At 38.0% G+C, this 27,855-nt stretch overlaps 1 protein-coding gene across 4 annotated transcripts in view; it reads right to left on the reverse strand.

Moving 5' to 3' along the window:
- Positions 1-10,308: 10,308 nt before the first annotated feature.
- The window catches only part of LOC128655854 (keratin-associated protein 10-4), a 337,059-nt gene continuing 319,512 nt past the window's right edge, over positions 10,309-27,855 (reverse strand). For all 4 annotated transcript variants that reach the window (XM_053709423.1, XM_053709425.1, XM_053709424.1 and 1 more), the window contains 2 exons: positions 16,976-17,122; positions 10,309-10,511 (listed from right to left, as the gene is read on the reverse strand). In XM_053709423.1, coding sequence (XP_053565398.1) covers positions 10,501-10,511; positions 16,976-17,122 — 158 coding nt within the window. In that variant the 3' untranslated portion in view covers positions 10,309-10,500. The remainder of the gene's footprint in view (positions 10,512-16,975; positions 17,123-27,855) is intronic.

Here is a 27,855-nt window from a genome sequence, read left to right on the forward strand (position 1 = left end):
CAGAACTCTAATTGACACAGGATGAAACAGAGTGAATATCAGCAGTCACACAGTGTTACAGATAACTACAGACACAGAACTCTAATTGACACAGGATGAAACAGAGTGAATATCATCAGTCACACAGTGTTACAGAAACTACAGACACAGAACTCTAATTGACACAGGATGAAACAGAGTGAATATCATCAGTCACACAGTGTTACAGATACAGACACAGAACTCTAATTGACACAGGATGAAACAGAGTGAATATCATCAGTCACACAGTGTTACAGATACAGACACAGAACTCTAATTGACACAGGATGAAACAGAGTGAATATCATCAGTCACACAGGTGTTACAGATACAGACACAGAACTCTAATTGACACAGGATGAAACAGAGTGAATATCATCAGTCACACAGTGTTACAGATACAGACACAGAACTCTAATTGACACAGGATGAAACAGAGTGAATATCATCAGTCACACAGTGTTACAGATACAGACACAGAACTCTAATTGACACAGGATGAAACAGAGTGAATATCATCAGTCACACAGTGTTACAGATACAGACACAGAACTCTAATTGACACAGGATGAAACAGAGTGAATATCATCAGTCACACAGTGTTACAGATAACTACACACACAGAACTCTAATTGACACAGGATGAAACAGAGTGAATATCATCAGGTCACACAGTGTTACAGATACAGACACAGAACTCTAATTGACACAGGATGAAACAGAGTGAATATCATCAGTCACACAGTGTTACAGATACAGACACAGAACTCTAATTGACACAGGATGAAACAGAGTGAATATCATCAGTCACACAGTGTTACAGATACAGACACAGAACTCTAATTGACACAGGATGAAACAGAGTGAATATCATCAGTCACACAGTTTTACAGATACAGACACAGAACTCTAATTGACACAGGATGAAACAGAGTGAATATCATCAGTCACACAGTGTTACAGATAACTACAGACACAGAACTCTAATTGACACAGGATGAAACAGAGTGAATATCATCAGTCACACAGTGGTTACAGATACAGACACAGAACTCTAATTGACACAGGATGAAACAGAGTGAATATCATCAGTCACACTGTGTTACAGATACAGACACAGAACTCTAATTGACACAGGAATGAAACAGAGTGAATATCATCAGTCACACAGTGTTACAGATACTACAGACACAGAACTCTAATTGACACAGGATGAAACAGAGTGAATATCATCAGTCACACAGTGTTACAGATAACTACAGACACAGAACTCTAATTGACACAGGATGAAACAGAGTGAATATCATCAGTCACACAGTGTTACAGATACAGACACAGAACTCTAATTGACACAGGATGAAACAGAGTGAATATCATCAGTCACACAGTGTTACAGATACAGACACAGAACTCTAATTGACACAGGATGAAACAGAGTGAATATCATCAGTCACACAGTGTTACAGATACAGACACAGGAACTCTAATTGACACAGGATGAAACAGAGTGAATATCATCAGTCACACAGTGTTACAGATACAGACACAGAACTCTAATTGACACAGGATGAAACAGAGTGAATATCATCAGTCACACAGTGTTACAGATACAGACACAGAACTCTAATTGACACAGGATGAAACAGAGTGAATATCATCAGTCACACAGTGTTACAGATAACTGCAGACACAGAACTCTAATTGACACTAGGATGAAACAGAGTGAATATCATAAGTCACACAGTGTTACAGATACAGACACCAGAACTCTAACTTGACACAGGATGAAACAGAGTGAATATCATCAGCACACAGTGTTACAGATAACTACAGACACAGAACTCTAATTGACACAGGATGAAACAGAGTGAATATCATCAGTCACACAGAGTTACAGACACCTACAGACACAGAACTCTAATTGACACAGGATGAAACAGAGTGAATATCATCAGTCACACAGTGTTACAGATACAGACACAGAACTCTAATTGACACAGGATGAAACAGAGTGAATATCATCAGTCACACAGTGTTACAGATAAATACACAGAACTCTAACTGACACAGGATGAAACAGAGTGAATATCATCAGTCACACAGTGTTACAGATACAGACACAGAACTCTAATTGACACAGGATGAAACAGAGTGAATATCATCAGTCACACAGTGTTACAGATACAGACACAGAACTCTAATTGACACAGGATGAAACAGAGTGAATATCATCAGTCACACAGTGTTACAGATAACTACAGACACAGAACTCTAACTGACACAGGATGAAACAGAGTGAATATCATCAGTCACACAGTGTTACAGATACAGACACAGAACTCTAATTGACACAGGATGAAACAGAGTGAATATCATCAGTCACACAGTGTTACAGATAACTACAGACACAGAACTCTAATTGACACAGGATGAAACAGAGTGAATATCATCAGTCACACAGTGTTACAGATACAGACACAGAACTCTAATTGACACAGGATGAAACAGAGTGAATATCATCAGTCACACAGTGTTACAGATACAGACACAGAACTCTAATTGACACAGCATGAAACAGAGTGAATATCATCAGTCACACAGTGTTACAGATACAGACACAGAACTCTAACTGACACAGGATGAAACAGAGTGAATATCATCAGTCACACAGTGTTACAGATACAGACACAGGACTCTAATTGACACAGGATGAAACAGAGTGAATATCATCAGTCACACAGTGTTACAGATACAGACACAGAACTCTAATTGACACAGGATGAAACAGAGTGAATATCATCAGTCACACAGTGTTACAGATACAGACACAGAACTCTAATTGACACAGGATGAAACAGAGTGAATATCATCAGTCACACAGTGTTACAGATAACTACAGACACAGAACTCTAATTGACACAGGATGAAACAGAGTGAATATCATCAGTCACACAGTGTTACAGATACAGACACAGAACTCTAATTGACACAGCATGAAACAGAGTGAATATCATCAGTCACACAGTGTTACAGATACAGACACAGAACTCTAATTGACACAGGATGAAACAGAGTGAATATCATCAGTCACACAGTGTTACAGATACAGACACAGAACTCTAATTGACACAGGATGAAACAGAGTGAATATCATCAGTCACACAGTGTTACAGATAACTACAGACACAGAACTCTAATTGACACAGGATGAAACAGAGTGAATATCATAAGTCACACAGTGTTACAGATACAGACACAGAACTCTAATTGACACAGGATGAAACAGAGTGAATATCATCAGTCACACAGTGTTACAGATAACTACAGACACAGAACTCTAATTGACACAGGATGAAACAGAGTGAATATCATCAGTCACACAGTGTTACAGATACAGACACAGAACTCTAATTGACACAGGATGAAACAGAGTGAATATCATCAGTCACACAGTGTTACAGATACAGACACAGAACTCTAATTGACACAGGATGAAACAGAGTGAATATCATCAGTCACACAGTGTTACAGATAACTACAGACACAGAACTCTAACTGACACAGGATGAAACAGAGTGAAACAGAGTGAATATCATCAGTCACACAGTGTTACAGATACAGACACAGAACTCTAATTGACACAGGATGAAACAGAGTGAATATCATCAGTCACACAGTGTTACAGATACAGACACAGAACTCTAATTGACACAGGATGAAACAGAGTGAATATCATCAGTCACACAGTGTTACAGATAACTACAGACACAGAACTCTAACTGACACAGGATGAAACAGAGTGAATATCATCAGTCACACAGTGTTACAGATACAGACACAGAACTCTAATTGACACAGGATGAAACAGAGTGAATATCATCAGTCACACAGTGTTACAGATACAGACACAGAACTCTAATTGACACAGGATGAAACAGAGTGAATATCATCAGTCACACAGTGTTACAGATACAGACACAGAACTCTAACTGACACAGGATGAAACAGAGTGAATATCATCAGTCACACAGTGTTACAGATAACTGCAGACACAGAACTCTAATTGACACAGGATGAAACAGAGTGAATATCATCAGTCACACAGTGTTACAGATAACTACAGACACAGAACTCTAATTGACACAGGATGAAACAGAGTGAATATCATCAGTCACACAGTGTTACAGATACAGACACAGAACTCTAATTGACACAGGGTGAAACAGAGTGAATATCATCAGTCACACAGTGTTACAGATACAGACACAGAACTCTAATTGACACAGGATGAAAAAGAGTGAATATCATCAGTCACACAGTGTTACAGATAACTGCAGACACAGAACTCTAATTGACACAGGATGAAACAGAGTGAATATCAGCAGTCACACAGTGTTACAGATAACTACAGACACAGAACTCTAATTGACACAGGATGAAACAGAGTGAATATCATCAGTCACACAGTGTTACAGATAACTACAGACACAGAACTCTAATTGACACAGCATGAAACAGAGTGAATATCATCAGTCACACAGTGTTACAGATACAGACACAGAACTCTAATTGACACAGGATGAAACAGAGTGAATATCATCAGTCACACAGTGTTACAGATACAGACACAGAACTCTAATTGACACAGGATGAAACAGAGTGAATATCATCAGTCACACAGGTGTTACAGATACAGACACAGAACTCTAATTGACACAGGATGAAACAGAGTGAATATCATCAGTCACACAGTGTTACAGATACAGACACAGAACTCTAATTGACACAGGATGAAACAGAGTGAATATCATCAGTCACACAGTGTTACAGATACAGACACAGGACTCTAATTGACACAGGATGAAACAGAGTGAATATCATCAGTCACACAGTGTTACAGATACAGACACAGAACTCTAATTGACACAGGATGAAACAGAGTGAATATCATCAGTCACACAGTGTTACAGATAACTACAGACACAGAACTCTAATTGACACAGGATGAAACAGAGTGAATATCATCAGTCACACACTGTTACAGATAACTGCAGACACAGAACTCTAATTGACACAGCATGAAACAGAGTGAATATCATCAGTCACACAGTGTTACAGATACAGACACAGAACTCTAATTGACACAGGATGAAACAGAGTGAATATCATCAGTCACACAGTGTTACAGATACAGACACAGAACTCTAATTGACACAGGATGAAACAGAGTGAATATCATCAGTCACACAGTGTTACAGATAACTACAGACACAGAACTCTAATTGACACAGGATGAAACAGAGTGAATATCATCAGTCACACAGTGTTACAGATACAGACACAGAACTCTAATTGACACAGGATGAAACAGAGTGAATATCATCAGTCACACAGTGTTACAGATAACTGCAGACACAGAACTCTAATTGACACAGGATGAAACAGAGTGAATATCATCAGTCACACAGTGTTACAGATACAGACACAGAACTCTAATTGACACAGGATGAAACAGAGTGAATATCATCAGTCACACAGTGTTACAGATAACTACAGACACAGAACTCTAATTGACACAGGATGAAACAGAGTGAATATCATCAGTCACACAGTGTTACAGATACAGACACAGAACTCTAATTGACACAGGATGAAACAGAGTGAATATCATCAGTCACACTGTGTTACAGATACAGACACAGAACTCTAATTGACACAGAATGAAACAGAGTGAATATCATCAGTCACACACTGTTACAGATAACTACAGACACAGAACTCTAATTGACACAGGATGAAACAGAGTGAATATCATCAGTCACACAGTGTTACAGATAACTACAGACACAGAACTCTAATTGACACAGGATGAAACAGAGTGAATATCATCAGTCACACGGTGTTACAGATACAGACACAGAACTCTAATTCACACAGGATGAAACAGAGTGAATATCATCAGTCACACAGTGTTACAGATACAGACACAGAACTCTAATTGACACAGGATGAAACAGAGTGAATATCATCAGTCACACAGTGTTACAGATACAGACACAGGACTCTAATTGACACAGGATGAAACAGAGTGAATATCATCAGTCACACAGTGTTACAGATACAGACACAGAACTCTAATTGACACAGGATGAAACAGAGTGAATATCATCAGTCACACAGTGTTACAGATACAGACACAGAACTCTAATTGACACAGGATGAAACAGAGTGAATATCATCAGTCACACAGTGTTACAGATAACTGCTGACACAGAACTCTAATTGACATAGGATGAAACAGAGTGAATATCATAAGTCACACAGTGTTACAGATACAGACACAGAACTCTAATTGACACAGGATGAAACAGAGTGAATATCATCGGCCACACAGTGTTACAGATAACTACAGACACAGAACTCTAATTGACACAGGATGAAACAGAGTGAATATCATCAGTCACACAGTGTTACAGATACAGACACAGAACTCTAATTGACACAGGATGAAACAGAGTGAATATCATCAGTCACACAGTGTTACAGATACAGACACAGAACTCTAATTGACACAGGATGAAACAGAGTGAATATCATCAGTCACACAGTGTTACAGATAACTACAGACACAGAACTCTAACTGACACAGGATGAAACAGAGTGAATATCATCAGTCACACAGTGTTACAGATACAGACACAGAACTCTAATTGACACAGGATGAAACAGAGTGAATATCATCAGTCACACAGTGTTACAGATACAGACACAGAACTCTAATTGACACAGGATGAAACAGAGTGAATATCATCAGTCACACAGTGTTACAGATAACTACAGACCACAGAACTCTAACTGACACAGGATGAAACAGAGTGAATATCATCAGTCACACAGTGTTACCAGATACAGACACAGAACTCTAATTGACACAGGATGAAACAGAGTGAATATCATCAGTCACACAGTGTTACAGATAACTACAGACACAGAACTCTAATTGACACAGGATGAAACAGAGTGAATATCATCAGTCACACAGTGTTACAGATACAGACACAGAACTCTAATTGACACAGGATGAAACAGAGTGAATATCATCAGTCACACAGTGTTACAGATACAGACACAGAACTCTAATTGACACAGGATGAAAAAGAGTGAATATCATCAGTCACACAGTGTTACAGATAACTGCAGACACAGAACTCTAATTGACACAGGATGAAACAGAGTGAATATCAGCAGTCACACAGTGTTACAGATAACTACAGACACAGAACTCTAATTGACACAGGATGAAACAGAGTGAATATCATCAGTCACACAGTGTTACAGATAACTACAGACACAGAACTCTAATTGACACAGCATGAAACAGAGTGAATATCATCAGTCACACAGTGTTACAGATACAGACACAGAACTCTAATTGACACAGGATGAAACAGAGTGAATATCATCAGTCACACAGTGTTACAGATACAGACACAGAACTCTAATTGACACAGGATGAAACAGAGTGAATATCATCAGTCACACGGTGTTACAGATACAGACACAGAACTCTAATTGACACAGGATGAAACAGAGTGAATATCATCAGTCACACAGTGTTACAGATACAGACACAGGACTCTAATTGACACAGGATGAAACAGAGTGAATATCATCAGTCACACAGTGTTACAGATACAGACACAGAACTCTAATTGACACAGGATGAAACAGAGTGAATATCATCAGTCACAGTGTTACAGATACAGACACAGAACTCTAATTGACACAGCATGAAACAGAGTGAATATCATCAGTCACACAGTGTTACAGATAACTGCAGACACAGAACTCTAATTGACACAGGATGAAACAGAGTGAATATCATCAGTCACACAGTGTTACAGATACAGACACAGAACTCTAATTGACACAGGATGAAACAGAGTGAATATCATCACTCACACAGTGTTACAGATACAGACACAGAACTCTAATTGACACAGGATGAAACAGAGTGAATATCATCAGTCACACAGTGTTACAGATAACTACAGACACAGAACTCTAATTGACACAGGATGAAACAGAGTGAATATCATCAGTCACACGGTGTTATAGATACAGACACAGAACTCTAATTGACACAGGATGAAACAGAGTGAATATCATCAGTCACACAGTGTTACAGATACAGACACAGAACTCTAATTGACACAGGATGAAACAGAGTGAATATCATCAGTCACACAGTGTTACAGATACAGACACAGAACTCTAACTGACACAGGATGAAACAGAGTGAATATCATCAGTCACACAGTGTTACAGATACAGACACAGAACTCTAACTGACACAGGATGAAACAGAGTGAATATCATCAGTCACACTGTGTTACAGATACAGACACAGAACTCTAATTGACACAGGATGAAACAGAGTGAATATCATCAGTCACACAGTGTTACAGATACAGACACAGAACTCTAACTGACACAGGATGAAACAGAGTGAATATCATCAGTCACACTGTGTTACAGATACAGACACAGAACTCTAATTGACACAGGATGAAACAGAGTGAATATCATCAGTCACACAGTGTTACAGATACAGACACAGAACTCTAATTGACACAGGATGAAACAGAGTGAATATCATCAGTCACACAGTGTTACAGACACAGACACAGAACTCTAATTGACACAGGATGAAACAGAGTGAATATCATCAGTCACACATTTTTACAGATACAGACACAGAACTCTAATTGACACAAGATGAAACAGAGTGAATATCATCAGTCACACAGTGTTACAGATAACTACAGACACAGAACTCTAATTGACACAGGATGAAACAGAGTGAATATCATCAGTCACACAGTGTTACAGATACAGACACAGAACTCTAATTGACACAGGATGAAAAAGAGTGAATATCATCAGTCACACAGTGTTACAGATACAGACACAGGACTCTAATTGACACAGGATGAAACAGAGTGAATATCATCAGTCACACAGTGTTACAGATACAGACACAGAACTCTAATTGACACAGGATGAAACAGAGTGAATATCATCAGTCACACAGTGTTACAGATACAGACACAGAACTCTAATTGACACAGGATGAAACAGAGTGAATATCATCAGTCACACAGTGTTACAGATACAGACACAGAACTCTAACTGACACAGGATGAAACAGAGTGAATATCATCAGTCACACAGTGTTACAGATAACTGCAGACACAGAACTCTAATTGACACAGGATGAAACAGAGTGAATATCATCAGTCACACAGTGTTACAGATACAGACACAGAACTCTAACTGACACAGGATGAAACAGAGTGAATATCATCAGTCACACAGTGTTACAGATACAGACACAGAACTCTAATTGACACAGGATGAAACAGAGTGAATATCATCAGTCACACAGTGTTACAGATACAGACACAGAACTCTAATTGACACAGGATGAAACAGAGTGAATATCATCAGTCACACAGTGTTACAGATACAGACACAGAACTCTAATTGACACAGGATGAAACAGAGTGAATATCATCAGTCACACAGTGTTACAGATACAGACACAGAACTCTAACTGACACAGGATGAAACAGAGTGAATATCATCAGTCACACAGTGTTACAGATACAGACACAGAACTCTAATTGACACAGGATGAAACAGAGTGAATATCATCAGTCACACAGTGTTACAGATAACTACAGACACAGAACTCTAATTGACACAGGATGAAACAGAGTGAATATCATCAGTCACACAGTGTTACAGATACAGACACAGAACTCTAATTGACACAGGATGAAACAGAGTGAATATCATCAGTCACACAGTGTTACAGATACAGACACAGAACTCTAATTGACACAGGATGAAACAGAGTGAATATCACCAGTCACACAGTGTTACAGATAACTACAGACACAGAACTCTAATTGACACAGGATGAAACAGAGTGAATATCATCAGTCACACAGTGTTACAGATAACTACAGACACAGAACTCTAATTGACACAGGATGAAACAGAGTGAATATCACCAGTCACACAGTGTTACAGATAACTACAGACACAGAACTCTAATTGACACAGGATGAAACAGAGTGAATATCATCAGTCACACAGTGTTACAGATACAGACACAGAACTCTAATTGACACAGGATGAAACAGAGTGAATATCATCAGTCACACAGTGTTACAGATAACTACACACACAGAACTCTAATTGACACAGGATGAAACAGAGTGAATAACGTTATCTTTTATTGGGTACAGGACAGATAGAGCCACAAACTGGCCCTTTAATAGTGAGTATATATTATATGGTTATATGAACTGTGCGCTGCTCACAAAGACTGAATCGCACCGACCTCTGGAACATAACAGCTGTATGGCACAGAGCGTCTCTCATGGATTTCACGGAATAGCGTCCTTGAATTTATTTTGCAACTAAAAAAAAAAAATTTTTATAAAATCTCATGAATCAATAACATATGAGCCCTGCTATAAGGCTCAGATACTGATATGTATTTCATTTATTAGAAAGCTTAAAAAATGCACCAACAAAAAAATAAAATATGACCATAACTGTCAGCACTGAATAAAACACTGTAAATTTCTGTATCCCAATAATACATTGTTACTAACCTTGAATTCTGTTATAGGGCAAGATTATGAGTGGCGCACTAACTGATGAGCGCGAGCGAAAATGTGTTTATTGCAATCTTTAAATGTTCTGGAAGTACGTGTTCGCTTGAGCGCAATTGATTTTAACACTTCAGAGATCTGGCTAACTGTTACATGAGAAAAAAAAGTGGCACAAAACATCAAAAAACATAATTTATGTATGAACTTACCTGATAACTTAATTTTTTTCATATTGACAAGAGTCCATGAGCTAGTGACATATGGGATATACAATCCTACCAGGAGGGGCAAAGTTTCCCAAGCCTCAAAATGCCTTTAAATACACCCCTCACCACACCCACAATTCAGTTTAACGAATAGCCAAGTAGTGGGATGATAGAAAAAGGAGTAAAAAGCATAAAAAAGGAACTGGAAATATAATTGTGCTTTCTACAAAAAATCATAACCACCATAAAAAGGGTGGGTCTCATGGACTCTTGCCAATATGAAATAAATTAATTTATCAGGTAAGTTCTTACATAAATTATGTTTTCTTTCATGTAATTGGCAAGAGTCCATGAGTTAGTGACGTATGGAATCGCAATACCCAAGATGTGGTACTCCACAGAAGAGTCACTAGAGAGGGAGGGATAAAAATAAAAACAGCCATTTTCCGCTGAAAAAATTAAATCCACATCTGAAAAAATAAGTTTTTCTCATAATTGAAAAGAAAAAACTTAAAACATAAGCAGAGGAATCAAACTGAAACAGCTGCCTGAAGAACTTTTCTACCAAAAAATGCTTCCCAATAGGCAAATACATCAAAATGGTAGAAGTAAATGAATGCAAAGAAGACCAAGTTGCTGCTTTACAAATCTGATCAAATGAAGCTTCATTCTTAAAAGACTGATCTAGTAGAATCAGCTTTGATTCTCTGAGGCGGGGCCTGACCCAACTCCAAATAAGCTTGATTAATCAAAAGCTTTAACTAAGATGCCAAGGAAATGTTCCTATAACCAGAAAAAACAACAAATAGACTGGAAGTCTTCCTGAAATCTTTAGTAGCTTCAACATAATATTTAAAAGCTCTTACAACATCCAGAGAATGTAAAGATCTCTCCAAAGAATTCTTAGGATTATTACACAAAGAGGGAACAACAATTTCCCTATTAATGTTGTTAGAATTCACAACTTTTGGTAAAAATTTAAATGAAGTCCGCAAAATTGCCTTATCCTGATGGAAAATCAGAAAAGGAGACTGACAAGAAAGAGCAGATAATTTGGAATCTCTTCTAGCAGAAGAGATAGCCAAAAGAAACAACACTTTCCAAGAAAGTAGTTTAATATCCAAAGAATGGATAGGCTCAAAAGGAGGAGCCTGTAAAGCCTTGAAAACCAAATTAAGACTCCAAGGAGGAGAAATCAATTTAATGACAGGCTTGACCAAAGCCTTTACAAAACAGTGAATATCAGAAAGATTAGCAATCTTTCTGTGAAATAAAACAGAAAGAGCAGAGATTTGTCCCTTCAAGGAACTTGCAGATAAACCTTTATCTAAACCATCCTGACGAAACTGTAAAATTCTAGTAATTCTAAAAGAATGCCAGGAGAATTTATGAGAAGAATGCCATGAAATATAAGTCTTCCAAACTCAATAATAAATCTTCCTAGAAACAGATTTATGAGCCTGTAACATAGTATCAATCACTGAGTCAGAGAAACTTCTATGACTAAGCACTAAGCGTTCAACAGATTTACGAGCCTGTAACATAGTTTCAATCACTGAGTCAGAGAAACCTCTATGACTAAGCACTAAACATTCAATTTACATACCTTCAAATTTAACGTTTTGAGATCCTTATGGAAAAAACGGTCCTTGAGACAGAAGTTCTGGTCTTAAAGGAAGTGGCCAAGGTTGGCAACTGGACATCCGTACTAGATCCGTATACCAGAACCTGTGAGGCCATGCTGGTGCTACCAGAAACACAAATGATTGTTCCATGATGACCTTGGAGATCACTCTTGGAAGAATAACTAGAGGCGGGAAGATATAAGCAGATTGGTAAAACCAAGGAACTGCTAACCCATCCACTGACTCTGCCTGAGGATCCCTGGACCTGGACAAGTACCTGGGAAGTTTTTTGTTTAGATGAGAAGCCATCAGATCTATTTCTGGAATATCCCACATCTTAACAATCTGAAAAAACACATCTGGATGGAGAGACCACTCCCCCAGATGTAAAGTCTGACTGCTGAGATAATCAGCTTCCCAATTGTCTATAACTGGGATATGTACCGCAGAAATTATAGAAGAGCTGGATTCCACCCAAAAAAGTATCCAAGATACTTCTTTCATAGCTAAAGGACTGTGAGTCCCACCCTGATGATTGACATATGCTACAGTTGTGATATTGTCTGTCTGAAAATAAATTAATGGTTCTCTCTTCGACAAGCCTGAAGAGCCCTAAAAATAGCACATAGTTCTAAAATATTGATTGGTAACCTCGCCTCTTGAGATTTTCAAACCCCTTGTGCTGTCAGAGATCCCCAGACAGCTCCCCAACCTGAAAGACTTGCATCTGTTGTGATTATAGTCCAGGTTGGATGAACAAAAGAGGCTCCTTGAACTATATAATGGTGATCTAACCCCCAAGTCAGAGAGAGTCGAACATTGAGATTTAAGGATATTAATTGTGATATCCTTGTATAATCCCTGCACCATTGATTCAGCATACAAAGCTGAAGAGGTCTCATATGAAAATGAGCAAAGGGGATCGTGTCCGGTGCTGCAGTCATGAGACCTACAACTTCCATGCACATAGCAACTAAAGGGAATTGTTGAGATTGAAGGTTTAGACAAGCTGGAACCAATTTTATTCATCTCTTGTCTGTTAGAGACAGAGTCATGGACACTAAATCTGGAAACCTAAAAAGTTGACCCTTTGTCTGAGGAATCAAGAAACTTTTTGGTAAATTGATCCTCGAACCATGTCTTTGAAGAAACAACACTAGTTGATTCATGTGAGATTCAGCAGAATGTAAAGACTGAGCTAGTACCAAGATATCAAATAAGGAAACACCGCAATACCCTGTTCTCTGATTACAAAGAGTAGTGCACCGAGAACCTTTGAAAAAATTATTGGAGCTGTAACTAGGCCAAATGGAAGAGCGACAAATTGGTAATGTTTGTCTAGAAAAGAGAATCTCAGAAACCGATAGTGGTCTGGATGAATCGGAATATGAAGATATGCATCCTATAAGTCTATCGTGGACATATAATGACCTTGCTGAACAAAAGGCAGAATTATCCTTATAGTCACCATTTTGAAAGTTGGCACTCTTAGAAAATGATTCAAAATGTTCAGATCCAGAACTGACCTGAATTAATTTTCTTTCTTTGGAACAATGAATAGATTTGAATAAAATCCCAGACCCTGTTCCTGAAACGGAACTGGTAAGATTACCCCTGAAAGCTCTAGATATGAAACACACTTCAGAAAAGCCTGAGCCTTCACTGGATATGCTGGGACACGCCAGAGAAAAAAATCTTCTCACAGGAGGTTTTACTCTGATTCCTATTTGATACCCTTGATAGACAATACTCTGAATCCAATGATTTTGGACAGAATCTGCCCAAATGTTCTGGAAAAATTTGAATCTGCCCCCCACCAGCTGAGCTGGAATACTTGGGGGCTGGCTTTGGTTTCTTAAAAGGCTTGGATTTATTCCAACTTGAAGAAAGTTTCCATTTGGAACCAAATTCTTTGGGGGAAGGATTAGCTTTGTGTTCTTTATTGTGTCGAAAAGAACGAAAACGATTAGAAGCTTTAGATTTACTCTTAGATCTTTTATCCTGTGGTAAAAAAATCTCCCTCCCCCCAGTGACAGTTAAAATAGTTGAATCCAACTGAGAACCAAATAAATTGTTACCTTGGAAAGAAAGAGATAGTAATCTAGACTTAGATACCATGTCAACATTCCAATATTTTAGCCACAAAGCTCTTCTAGCCAAAATAGCTAAAGACATAGATTTAACATCAATTTTTATGATATCAAAAATAGCATCACAGATAAAATGATTAGCATGTTGAAGCAAGCGAACAATGCTAGACAAATCAGGATCTGTTTCCTGTTGCGCTAAACTTTCCAACTAAAAAGTTGATGCAGCTGCAACATCAGCCATGGATATAGCAGGCCTAAGAATGTAGCCAAAAAATAAATAAGCTTTCCTTAGATAAGATTCAAGTTTCCTAACTAAAGGGTCCTTAAAAGAAGTACTATCTTCCATAGGAATAGTAGTACATTTGGCAAGAGTAGAAATAGCCTCATCAACTTAGGGGATTTTTTCCCAAAACTCCAATCTAACTGCTGGCAAATGATACAACTTTTTAAACCTAGAAGAAGGAATAAAAGAAGTACCAGGCCTACTCCATTCCTTTGAAATCATATCAGAAATAGCATCAGGAACTGGAAAAACGTCTGGAGTAACCACAGGAGGTCTATAAACAGAATTTAATTGTTTACTAGTTTTAGTATCAAGAGGACTAGTTTCCTCAATATCATAATACATAAAGTGCCAAATCATAGCTGAGAGTGTCTTAAGTAATGAAAACATTCTTACTGAAAGACACCCATCCACATATAGCAGATAGCCAAACCAGTACTGAAACAGTATCAGTAGAGGTAATAAAATATGAGAGTATATCATCAATCTGAAAAGGGAGGTAGGAGATGAATCTCTATGACCAATAACAGAGAACCTTTGAAAAGATTTCCGTGAGGAAAACCATAGAATCAATAGGCGATACTCCCTTAACATCCCTCTGACAAACACTGTACTCGGAGAGAAATCAGGCTTCAAAATGCTGAAAAGCATATATCACAGAAGAAAATCAAGCACAAACTTACTTCACCACCTCCATATAGGAGGCAAAGTTTGTAAAACTGAATTGTTCCTTTTTTATGCTTTTTACTCTTTTTTCTATCACCCCACTACTTGGCTATTCGTTAAACTGAATTGTGGGTGTGGTGAGGGTGTATTTATAGGCATTTTGAGGCTTGGGAAACTTTGCCCCTCCTGGTAGGATTGTATATTCATAAGTCACTAGCTCATGGACTCTTGCCAATTACATGAAATAAATATATTTAATAGTACAGTTACAATCATAATAACGGTCTTAAAAATTGTAATTAAAAATTGTGCTTAAAAGAGTTATAAGGGCTAAAAATATGAGGTCTCGTGTATTAGAAAAAATAGGTAGGCAAAGGGCTTTAAAATAGAGATACAGAGATACATAGATACACGTCTGAATATGTACGTATATGTACAGTATTTATATATATATATATATACATATATGTGTGTGTGTGTGTGTGTGTATGTGTGTACAGGTGTATTTATATGTGTAAATATGTATTTACAGACATATATACACATATAAATACACACATTTGTACAAAAAAAAAAAAAAAATATATATATATATATATATATATATATATATATATATATATATATATATATATACATATAAAGAAGTGAATTGGAGCGTTTTGCAGTCAAGAAACTGAAAACATTAAAAAATATTTATGCAATATTCATATTTAGTAAAGTGTTTAACTGTGTTTTTTTCCTGCAAATATTTGAAATTCCCATGTTCTTCACATAGCTGAATATGTTCTAAGTATTTTTAATATATATTTAATGTACAGTATCCCACAAAAGTGAGTACACTCCTACGTGGAAATGTCCAAATTTGGCCATATATATAGTTTTGTAAAAATTACAGTATATATATTAAAAGTGAACGACTTTAGTATTTCAAGTATTTCTATTAAAAACAAATTAAAACATTAAAATTGATTAAAATGATATTGCATTTTCACAGTATTTGACCGGGAAAGCTCAAAAGTGCATATATGTGTTTATATGTGTGTTTATATGTGTGTTTATATGTGCATATATGTGTTTATATGTGTTTATATGTGCATATATGTGTTTATATGTGTTTATATGTGCATATATGTGTTTATATGTGTTTATATGTGCATATATGTGCATATATGTGTTTATATGTGTTTATATGTGCATATATGTGCATATATGTGTTTATATGTGCATATATGTGCATATATGTGTTTATATGTGTTTAGATGTGTTTACATTATTTTTAAAACTTTCAGTGCTAGTTAATAAATGAACTATTTCTGATATATTTATCAGGGATACTTCAATGTCAATGCCATTTTTTGCTAAAAGAGGAAAGATACTGTAGATGATTTCTTACCAACTGGGTCCGTGCACATGATCTGGCAGCCATAGTTACAGCACTTCTGATTACCATCGCACATTGCGTCATTGTCACATAGAGCTGGGGGAAGTGGGATAGGACAGGGTGCAAAAGTATTCACCACTGGGCACGTTCCTGGTTTATCTGGGGAAACCACAAGCATGAAAGGTCAGAAGAGAGATTCATATTCTCAGCATAAACAGTAATTATTGGTGCCAGGTTTAACCCACTTTATGTTCATTATCAAATGGCATTCAATCTTTAGGAAATTCCGCAACAAATTCTGCGAAGTTAATAGAGACAAAGAGGCCTATCTATCAAGCCGTCAACTTTCTTGCATGTGACGGCACCAATACGCTCGCCTAACATCGCCTAACATCGCAGCCGCGGACCTGAATACGATCTCCATATTTATTAAAAAAAGCCGGCAAAAGCCGCGCACCAAGTACGGGGCGATGAGCAGCGGACTGTTGTTAACTAGCAGTCATCGATCTCGCTGCTATTCGGCTTTTTAACAACTTTATTTATACCCTGTCACTAAACACCACCACTATACTAAAATGTTTAACCCCTATACTGCCGCTCCGAGACACCACTGCATCTAAATAAAAGTATTAACCCCTATCCCGCCGCTCAAGGACCCCACCGCAACTAAATAAAAGTATTAACCCCTAAACCCCTGGCCTCCCACATCACTACCACTAACTAAACCTATTAACCCCTAAGCCGCCAGCCCCCCACAGCGCCATAAACTAAATTAAGCTATTAACCCCTTAACCTAACAACCCGCTAACTTCACATTAAAATTACAACATCCCTATCTTATAATAAATTTAAACTTACCTTTAGAATTAAAATAAACTATATTAAACTATTAATTAACCTACCCTAACTATTATCCTACAATTAAATTAAACTATATTAAACTATTAATTAACCTACCCTAACTATTATTAACCCTACTCAAATTATTTAAATCTACAATTAAAAATGTCTAAATTACAAAAAAATAATATACTACGTTACAAAAAATAAAAAACCACAGTTTCAAAATAAAAAAGAATTACACCTAATCTAATAGCCCTATCAAAATAAAAAAATCCCCCCCCCAACTACCAATGGCCTTTAAAAGGGCCTTTTGCAGGGCATTGCCCCAAAGAAATCAGCTCTTTTACCTGTAAAAAAAAATACAAACACCCCCAACAGAAAAACCCACCACCCAACCAACCAACCCCCCGAAATAAAAAGCCTATCTAAAAAAACCTAAGCTCCCCATTGCCCTGAAAAGGGCATTTGTATGGGCATTGCCCTTAAAAGGGCATTTAGCTCTTTTACATGCCCAGACCCTAATCTAAAAATAAAACTCACCCAAAAAAAACTTAAAGGGACACTAAACCATGAAAAAAACTTTTCTTAAATCGCAATATTATTATATTTGACATATATTTGTAAATGTCATTGTGTTTCATATTTTTACCTTTGTTGAGAAATCTGTATTTGAAAATCAATTAAATTCCAAACCCACAGCTAGCTACTGTATTTGCATCTTCCAGTCCTGACCGATAACCCAGGTTATCATAATGGCGGACTTTTGCCGCTATGCGCATGCGCGGTTTTCTGGACTCGTCATGCTATACGTAACTGACCATCGAACCAACAGGATCTCTGTATTGATTTTAGAGCGATGGTCACGCTGCATAGAGCAGGTAAGAACGGAGCGCTGCGAGAATCTCCCTAACAATAACGAGCATTACAGCTATATTTATAGATCAACTAAAAAAATTATGAATGAAACCCCTACTATTTGTGAACATATGTCAATATAATACATACAGCTCACAATAAAAATGATCACTTTATGTATGGTACTAATTATTACACTGCTCAAAAGCATTCTATGGGTAAGTGTGGTATCGGAGCTAGCATATGCGGATCACAAAGTGCATGCTGACATCACTTAATGATATGCACAAAATAGCAATAGGATTGGCGATTGATTGTTAGAGAACGGCCCATATTAGAGGGATGGCTTTACTGACGTCATCAACGAAAAATAAATTATAATTTTATGAGATTCAGAAACATCGTTATGCTGTAAAAGTAGGTAAGGTATGACATACAAACGTTTTTTATTTGAAATCGATAGTCATTTTATACTTAAAAAAGTAAAGTTTTGGAATCCTTTAAATAAACCTAACACTAACCCCCGACGATCCACTTACAGTTATCGAAGTCCGGACATCCATCTTCATCCAGCCAGCAAAGTCATCATCCGGACGGCAAGAAGTCTTCATCCAGGCAGCCTCTTCCATCTTCATCCAGCCGGCAAAGTCTTCAACCATGCGGCCTCTTCTATCTTCATCCATCCAGCGAGGAGCAGGTCCACCCTGAAGACATCCGGCACGGAGCGGGTCCATCCTGAAGACATCCGACATGGAGCACCTCTTTAATACGGTCTCCGCCGTAAACTGGATCTTGAATGCAAGTGATGTCATCCAAGATGGCGTCCCTTGCATTCCTATTGGCTGAAAGGTTCCAATCAGCCAATAGGATTAGAGCCGCTAAAATCCTATTGGCTGTTCCAATCAGCCAATAGGATTTGAGCAGCTCTCATCATATTGGCTGTTCCAATCAGCCAATAGGATCCTATTGGCTCATTGGAAAAGCCAATAGGATTTTAGCGGCTCTAATCCTATTGGCTGATTGGAACCTTTCAGCCAATAGGAATGCAAGGGATGCCATCTTGGATGACGTCACTTGCATTCAAGATCCAGTTTACGGTGGAGACCATATTGAAGAGGAGCTCCTCGTCGGATGTCTTCAGGATGGACCCACTCCGCGCTGGATGTCTTCAGGATGGACCCGCTCATCGCCAGATGGATGAAGATAGAAGAGGCCGCATGGATGAAGACTTCGCCGGCTGGATGAAGATGGAAGATGCCGCCCGGATGAAGACTTCTTGCCAGCTGGATGGATCCTTCAAGCGAAACTTCAAAAACTGTAAGTGGATCATCGGGGGTTAGTGTTAGGTTTTTTTTAAGGGTTTTTTAGGTGGATTTTATTTTTAGTGTAGGGTCTGGGCAATAAAAGAGCTAAATGCCCTTTTAAGGACAATGCCCATACAAATTCCCTTTTCAGGGTAATGGAGAGCTTAGGTTTTTTAGATAGGGTTTTTATTTGGGGGGTTTGGTTGTGTGGGTTGTGAGTTTTACTGTTGGGGGGGTGTTTGTATTTTTTTTTACAGGTAAAAGAGTTGATTTCTTTGGGGCAATGTCCCGCAAAAGGCTAATTTAAGGGCCATTGGTAGTTTATTGTAGGCTAGGGTTTTTTATTTTGGGGGGGGGGGGCTTTTATATTTTGATAGGGCTATTAGATTAGGTGTAATTCTTTTTTATTTTTGATATTGTGGTTTTTCATTTTTTGTAACTTAGTGTTTTTTATTTTTTGTAACTTAGTGTTTATTTTTTTTGTAATTTAGAAATTTTTAATTGTAGATTTAAATAATTTGAGAAGGGTTAGGTGTTTAAATATGTAATATAGTTAATTTAATTGGCAGTTTAATGTATTTTTAGTATAATAGTTAGGGTAGGTTAATTAATAGTTTAATATAGTTTAATTTAATTGTAGGATAATAGTTAGGGTAGGTTAATTAATAGTTTAATATAGTTTATTTTCATTCTAAAGGTAAGTTTTAATTTATTATAAGATAGGGATGTTGTAATTTTAATGTAAAGTTAGCGGGTTGTTAGGTAAGGGGTTAATAGCTTAATTTAGTTTATGGCGATGTGGGGGGCTGGCGGTTTAGGGGTTAATAGGTTTAGTTAGTGGTAGTGATGTGGGAGGCAAGGGGTTTAGGGGTTAATACTTTTATTTAGTTGCAGTGGGGTCCGGGAGCAGCGGGATAGGGGTTAATAATTTTATTTAGTAGTGGTTTAGTCCAGGAGCGGCAGGATAGGGGTTAATACTTTTATTTAGTGGCGGTGATGTCAGGGCGGCAGATTAGGGGTGTTTAGACTCGGGGCTTATGTTAGGGTGTTAGGTGTAAACGTAACTTGTTTTCTAAAATAGAAATCAATGGGATATCTGGCAGCAGCGAACATGAGCTTTCGCTGTTTTCAGACTCCCATTGATTCCTATGGCATCCGCAGCCTCCAGGGTGGCGGATTTAAAACCAGGTACACTAGGCCGGAATAGCTGCGAGCGTACCGGTTAACTATTTGATAACTTTTAAAAAGTGTCAAATAGTGCCGAATGTGTATTTGGAACATCTGTAATGGCGTAAGCATCGATCTGTGTCGGATTGAGACCATCGGATCGTATGTTATGTCACAGATTTCAAATTTTGCCAGTCTGTAGTCTTTGATAACTAGGTTGAATCAAGCTCGCCACAATTTGCTGGTTCCACAAACATACACACACAGTCACATACAAACATACACACACACACACATGCATGCATAAATACACACACAGTCACATACATACATACACACACACACACACATGCATGCATAAATACACACACAGTCACATACATACATACACACATACACACACACACACATACATGCATAAATACACACACAGTCACATACATACATACATACATACACACACACACATACATGCATAAATTCACACACAGTCACATACATACATACACACACACACACACACATACATGCATAAATTCACACACAGTCACATACATACATACACACACACATACACACATACATGCATAAATACACACACAGTCACATACATACATACATACATACATACACACATACACACACACACACATACATGCATAAATTCACACACAGTCACATACATACATACACACACACACACATACATGCATAAATTCACACACAGTCACATACATACATACACACACACACACATACACACATACATGCATAAATACACACACAGTCACACACACACAGTCACATACATACACACACACACATACATGCATAAATTCACACACAGTCACATACATACATACATACACACATACACACACACACATACATGCATAAATGCACACACAGTCACATACATACATACATACACACATACATGCATAAATTCACACACAGTCACATACATACATACATACATACACACATACACACACACACACATACATGCATAAATTCACACACAGTCACATACATACATACATACACACATACACACATACATGCATAAATTCACACACAGTGACATACATACACACATACACACACATACATGCATAAATTCACACACAGTCACATACATACACACATACACACACACACATACATGCATAAATTCACACACAGTCACATACATACATACACACATACACACATACATGCATAAATTCACACACAGTCACATACATACATACATACATACATACACACATACACACATACATGCATAAATTCACACACAGTCACATACATACACACATACATGCATAAATTCACACACAGTCACATACATACATACACACATACACACACACATACATGCATAAATACACACACAGTCACATACATACATACACACACACATACATGCATAAATTCACACACAGTCACATACATACATACACACATACACACATACATGCATAAATTCGCACACAGTCACATACATACACACATACACACACATACATGCATAAATTCACACACAGTCACATACACACACACATACACACACACACACATACATGCATAAATTCACACACAGTCACATACATACATACATACATACACACATATATGCATAAATTCACACACAGTCACATACATACATACATACACACATACACACACATACATGCATAAATACACACACAGTCACATACATACATACACACATGCACACACACACACACATACATCCATAAATACACACACAGTCACATACATACACACATACACACACACACATACATGCATAAATACACACACAGTCACATACATACACACACACACACACACATACATGCATAATTACACACACAGTCACACACAGTCACATACATACATACACACATACACACACACACATACACACATACATGCATAAATACACACACAGTCACATACATACATACACACATACACACACACACACATACACACATACATGCATAAATACACACACAGTCACATACATACATACACACATACACACACACACACACATACATCCATAAATACACACACAGTCACATACATACACACATACACACACACACATACATGCATAAATACACACACAGTCACATACATACACACACACACACACACACACATACATGCATAATTACACACACAGTCACACACAGTCACATACATACATACACACATACACACACACCAATGGGTAAAACAAACTAACCTGTGTAGTCAGAGACACTAGTGAAGCATCATGTCACACTCACATGATATCGGTGCAGGCAGTGGCAGGTCAACGTTTTTTATTTAAAAATAAAATAAAAAAAATGTATTTCTTTTTTTAAGCTGGGCCCCCACCCTTGGGGACCCAGTCGCAATTGTGACCTCTGGACCCCCTGTAGTTTCTCCCCTGATCTAACTCCACAAAAATTGAAATATATGTTCCCAGGGGCCTCTGATAAGTGTTGACGAATGTGCCAAGAAGAGGGTACATTATTCCATATTTGGTGGGCATGTCTTAAAATGCAAAACATTTGTTTTCATTGCGAGATTACATACAAACTACCCTAGAATGTTCCATTCCACTAGATCCTTATATATTCTTGTTTAGATTTGCTCCTAAATTACAATCTAAACTGCATGTAGCTTTGTTTAATCTACTGATGAACAGTGCCCATCAACTAATACCCAGGCACTGGACAAAATCAGATGCACCCTCTATACAAATGTAGCTCCAAGAATTTTGCCAAAATCTTAAACTGGAAATATACCATTATCTATTAACTAACGCCCTTGACAAATATCATGATTTAGTGTTTATATGGGAATCCCAATCTAATCCTTAAAACATCTATACCAAGAAACTAATAGATTACCCATAGCCAGGAAACCCCATATTTAAGGAATATATACTTATGTAATACCAAGAACCTGCAATATATGTATTAAAATGTACTCTCAACCCATAATTTGATGATTCTCAAACGTTTTTGTTATGGTTATTTTTATTGTTCTTTTTTCTTTTTAATTTGTATTTTCTTTTTCAACATTGTTATTGGTTCTTCTTATATGCACTATTCTCTTGACTGTTGCCACCCTCGGCACCGCTGTGCAAATACAAGATAGATAACCAAGAACTGAACTGCTACAGTTCTACAGGAATACTTGGACTACGTAAACATTGTCTATGGGGTATATTTATCAAGCTCCATATGGAGGGTCGCCGGAAACAGAAGTCTAAAGGCCGCTGCTCCATAACTTGTCCGCCTGCTGTGAGGCGGCGGACAGAAATCAACCCGATCAAATATGATCGGGTTGATTGACACCCCCTGCTAGCGGGCGATTGGCCACGTATCTGCAGGGGGCGGCATTGCACCAGCAGTTCACAAAAGCTGCTGCTGCAATGATAAAGGCTGACAGCGTAGGCTGTCTGCATTTATCGATGTGCCGCGATGTGCAGCGGACGTGATATGATACTTCGTATCATGTCCGCTCGCACATTGGTAAATATACCCCTTTGAGTTAATTGTACCCTAAACCTGTAAAAAAGACAAAATGTTGTATTTTATGTAAAAAAAAACAATAAAAAATAGTTATGAAAAAAACAAACAAAAAACAAAAACATGGTAGAGCATAGAGAAGGGAGGGAGGTTCTTAATATCAGTAAAGTTTAAGATGTGAATTTCCCAGCAGTTGTGCTTTAAGTCGGGCTACATTGTCATTCTACATGTTTAGCTGAGAAGGGACTTTCTGAGTGGTCACAATAAATCTCCTATAGGACAGAGAGAGGTTGGGATAAAGCTTTGTGCTGTGCAGAAGATCTACAATGAGAAGACTACTACAGGTAGCACTGCAGCATTATGGGTAATAATTAGGGTAGCACTCCAGGATTAACAACATGATAAGATAATTTCTCATGCTCTTATCAAACCCAATGTTTAGCGCTCAGTAGAAAAGATCTCTATTAAACGGATACTGAACCCAATTCTTTCATGATTCAAATAGCGCATGTAATTTGAAGCAACTGTAATTTACTCCTATTATTAATTTATCTTCATTCTCTTGGTATCTTTGTTTGAAAAAGCAGAAATGTAAACTTACAAGCTGACCCATTTTTGGTTCAACACCCTGAATAGCGCTTGCTGATTGGTGGCTGCATTTAATCCACCAGGATCAATAACACAACAGCCTCCAGGGTGCACTCCAAACATTCATATGTCAATTTCTGACACAGGAGGCACTCAATGTTACTCAAATCAAACTCTTTAATTAGTTAACGTTTTCCAGGATGCCCCCCATCCTCAGACATAACATACAATTAGCTTATATTTATAGTTTCCCCTTCTCCCACATCATACCAGTGCCGCGGCGTCCTCCTAGCACAACTGCACATGCACAAAGGTACGTGCAGTATCACAAACTAGACAAAAATCCAAAAAGGAAAAAAATGTAATGTTACAAATTAAAAAAGCTTGGCACCACAAGCCCATCCAAACTAAGGGATATTGACTGATTACTTTATAGCACAAAGGGGCCCATTTAATAAGCTCCGTAGGGAGCTTGATGGCCCGTGTTTCTGGTGGACAGGAATCTCCAGAAATCAACCCGATCGAGTACGATTGGTTTGATTGACACCCCCCTGCTGGTGGCCAATTGGCCGCGAGTCTGCAGGGGGCGGCATTTCACCGCGTATTGCTCGCTGCATTCAGCGAGGTCTTGCGGACCTGATCCGCAGTGTCGGATCAGGTCCGCAAGACTTTTCTTAAATAGGGGCCCTAATCTTCACTTTACCTACAGTAGGAGCCTTCAGTTTCCCTTAACCCCATATCATTGTCTTAAATAGAAAGGCAGCTTAAAAATCCTGTCTTTATCATTAATTGCCTAATCTATGGCAATACTAGAACTCAATCCTTCTACTAAAACCTACACCAACACCTTATATACTGCAAACGGCAGTAACCTGCATTGCTCCAACCTAAATTCAAACTCTTTTTCACTACCAGTGTAGCTAAACGATATACTCCTATGGTTCCTCTCCTACAATTATATTGTCCTCTCTTCCAACATCTTATTACTATATTCATTGTTCCATGATGTTACTTATTATATTTTATGTATTAAGCAGACTATAAGTCTAAATTAGATACCCAAATTAAAGGAAAAAATGAATATCCAAGTGTACTTTGAGCCCTCTAAGACTCAAAGTATCCAGCATATACATCCATTCGGACTCCTTTTACAACAAGAGCCTGCCTCTGTCACCACCCCAACACCCACCATAGAGGGGGAATATAATCGAAAATAATATATCTCAAATCTGCCATGCTATGCTGATTCTGCATGAAATACCTAGTAACTGGCTGTTCGGATCTACCCTCTTTAATAGCCAAATGATTAACACACCTATGGTTTGCCACCCATGTATGCAGATCATCCTGGCTCTTCCCTACAAAGAATATGCCACATGGGCAGTGTAACATGTACACAATACATTTTGTAGAGCACGTAAACCTGTGCCTAATCTCATATTTTCTGCTATTCCATAGATGTAAAAATTTACTCTAGGTCAATCCACTATAGGTTTTGCATCCACTACACCAAAAGCACCACATTTTATTAGTCCACATTTTATTTGTGCTTAACCAAGTCTTTGTCATATTGCTCTGTTTACAATCTGGGTGCATCAGCATATCTCTCAAAGATCTTCCTCTCTTAATACCCACAATGGGGGTATCCAACCCCAGACATCCAAACCTGCAAAAACGAATTTTAGGGAGGTGAACCACACACACCCAGGCAGCAAAGAATGTTCATCTTTAGCTACTGAATAAAATAAAGTAAAGGCAAACAGATCATGATACTGATGCCCAGAAGCATTGGCATTATAATTGCCCCCTCCAGCAAAATAGCAGACATACAAGTGAGTGGGATGAACAGTGAAATATTTGTGCAACTATACATCTGCTGTACAGGGGTCGGGCATCTGGTTAATTTAATAATATCTGTGGAAGCCCAGATCTTATGTCACTGAGGAGAAACTAGACACAGTAGGATAATTGTCTTGTGTCCTTCAGTTGTCAAAATCTGTTATATTCATTTTTATTCTGACAGCGGAAAAGTAATATTTGTGATACAACGCAAGCTATCATTACTGGCATTTGTCAATCAACTCAATCCTTTGACTGCAAGGGAGAGATGGAAGAGATCAACATAAAAATGTTAGTTTAAATTGATTTATCTAGAAGTAGCATTTGAAAGTAAATCCCTAGGCAGCAAAAACTAACAACTTATGCTGCAACCCTTACCCAAATGCTACGTAGTCTTTAGTTTCCAGCTCTAGAATGCCTGGAATGAAGCAGCAGCCAGGGGCACATCATACTCAGGTGGCCATTAAACTGCCTGCTGCTCGGTGCAGGAGCATTCAGTGCCTCCCTGCACTAAGCTTGTCTCCCATACAGGCATCATTCCTAGAAGCAGGATTTATATGTCTGGAGATAGAACAATCAGTATGAGGGGGGGGAAAGCCCAATATAGCATAAATGTAAATCCAGTAGGCGATACAGCAGTAAGTGCAAAACGGTGCACGTGAAGATCAGGGGCACTGCCTGGCCCCTAAGTAATAGGAAGTCACTGAGATGGTCCCACATTTCAATTATCTATATGAACACTGTTAAATCACAATCTTTG

This window comes from Bombina bombina, chromosome 4, assembly GCF_027579735.1.
Source record: "Bombina bombina isolate aBomBom1 chromosome 4, aBomBom1.pri, whole genome shotgun sequence".
NCBI classification, from domain to species: domain Eukaryota; kingdom Metazoa; phylum Chordata; class Amphibia; order Anura; family Bombinatoridae; genus Bombina; species Bombina bombina.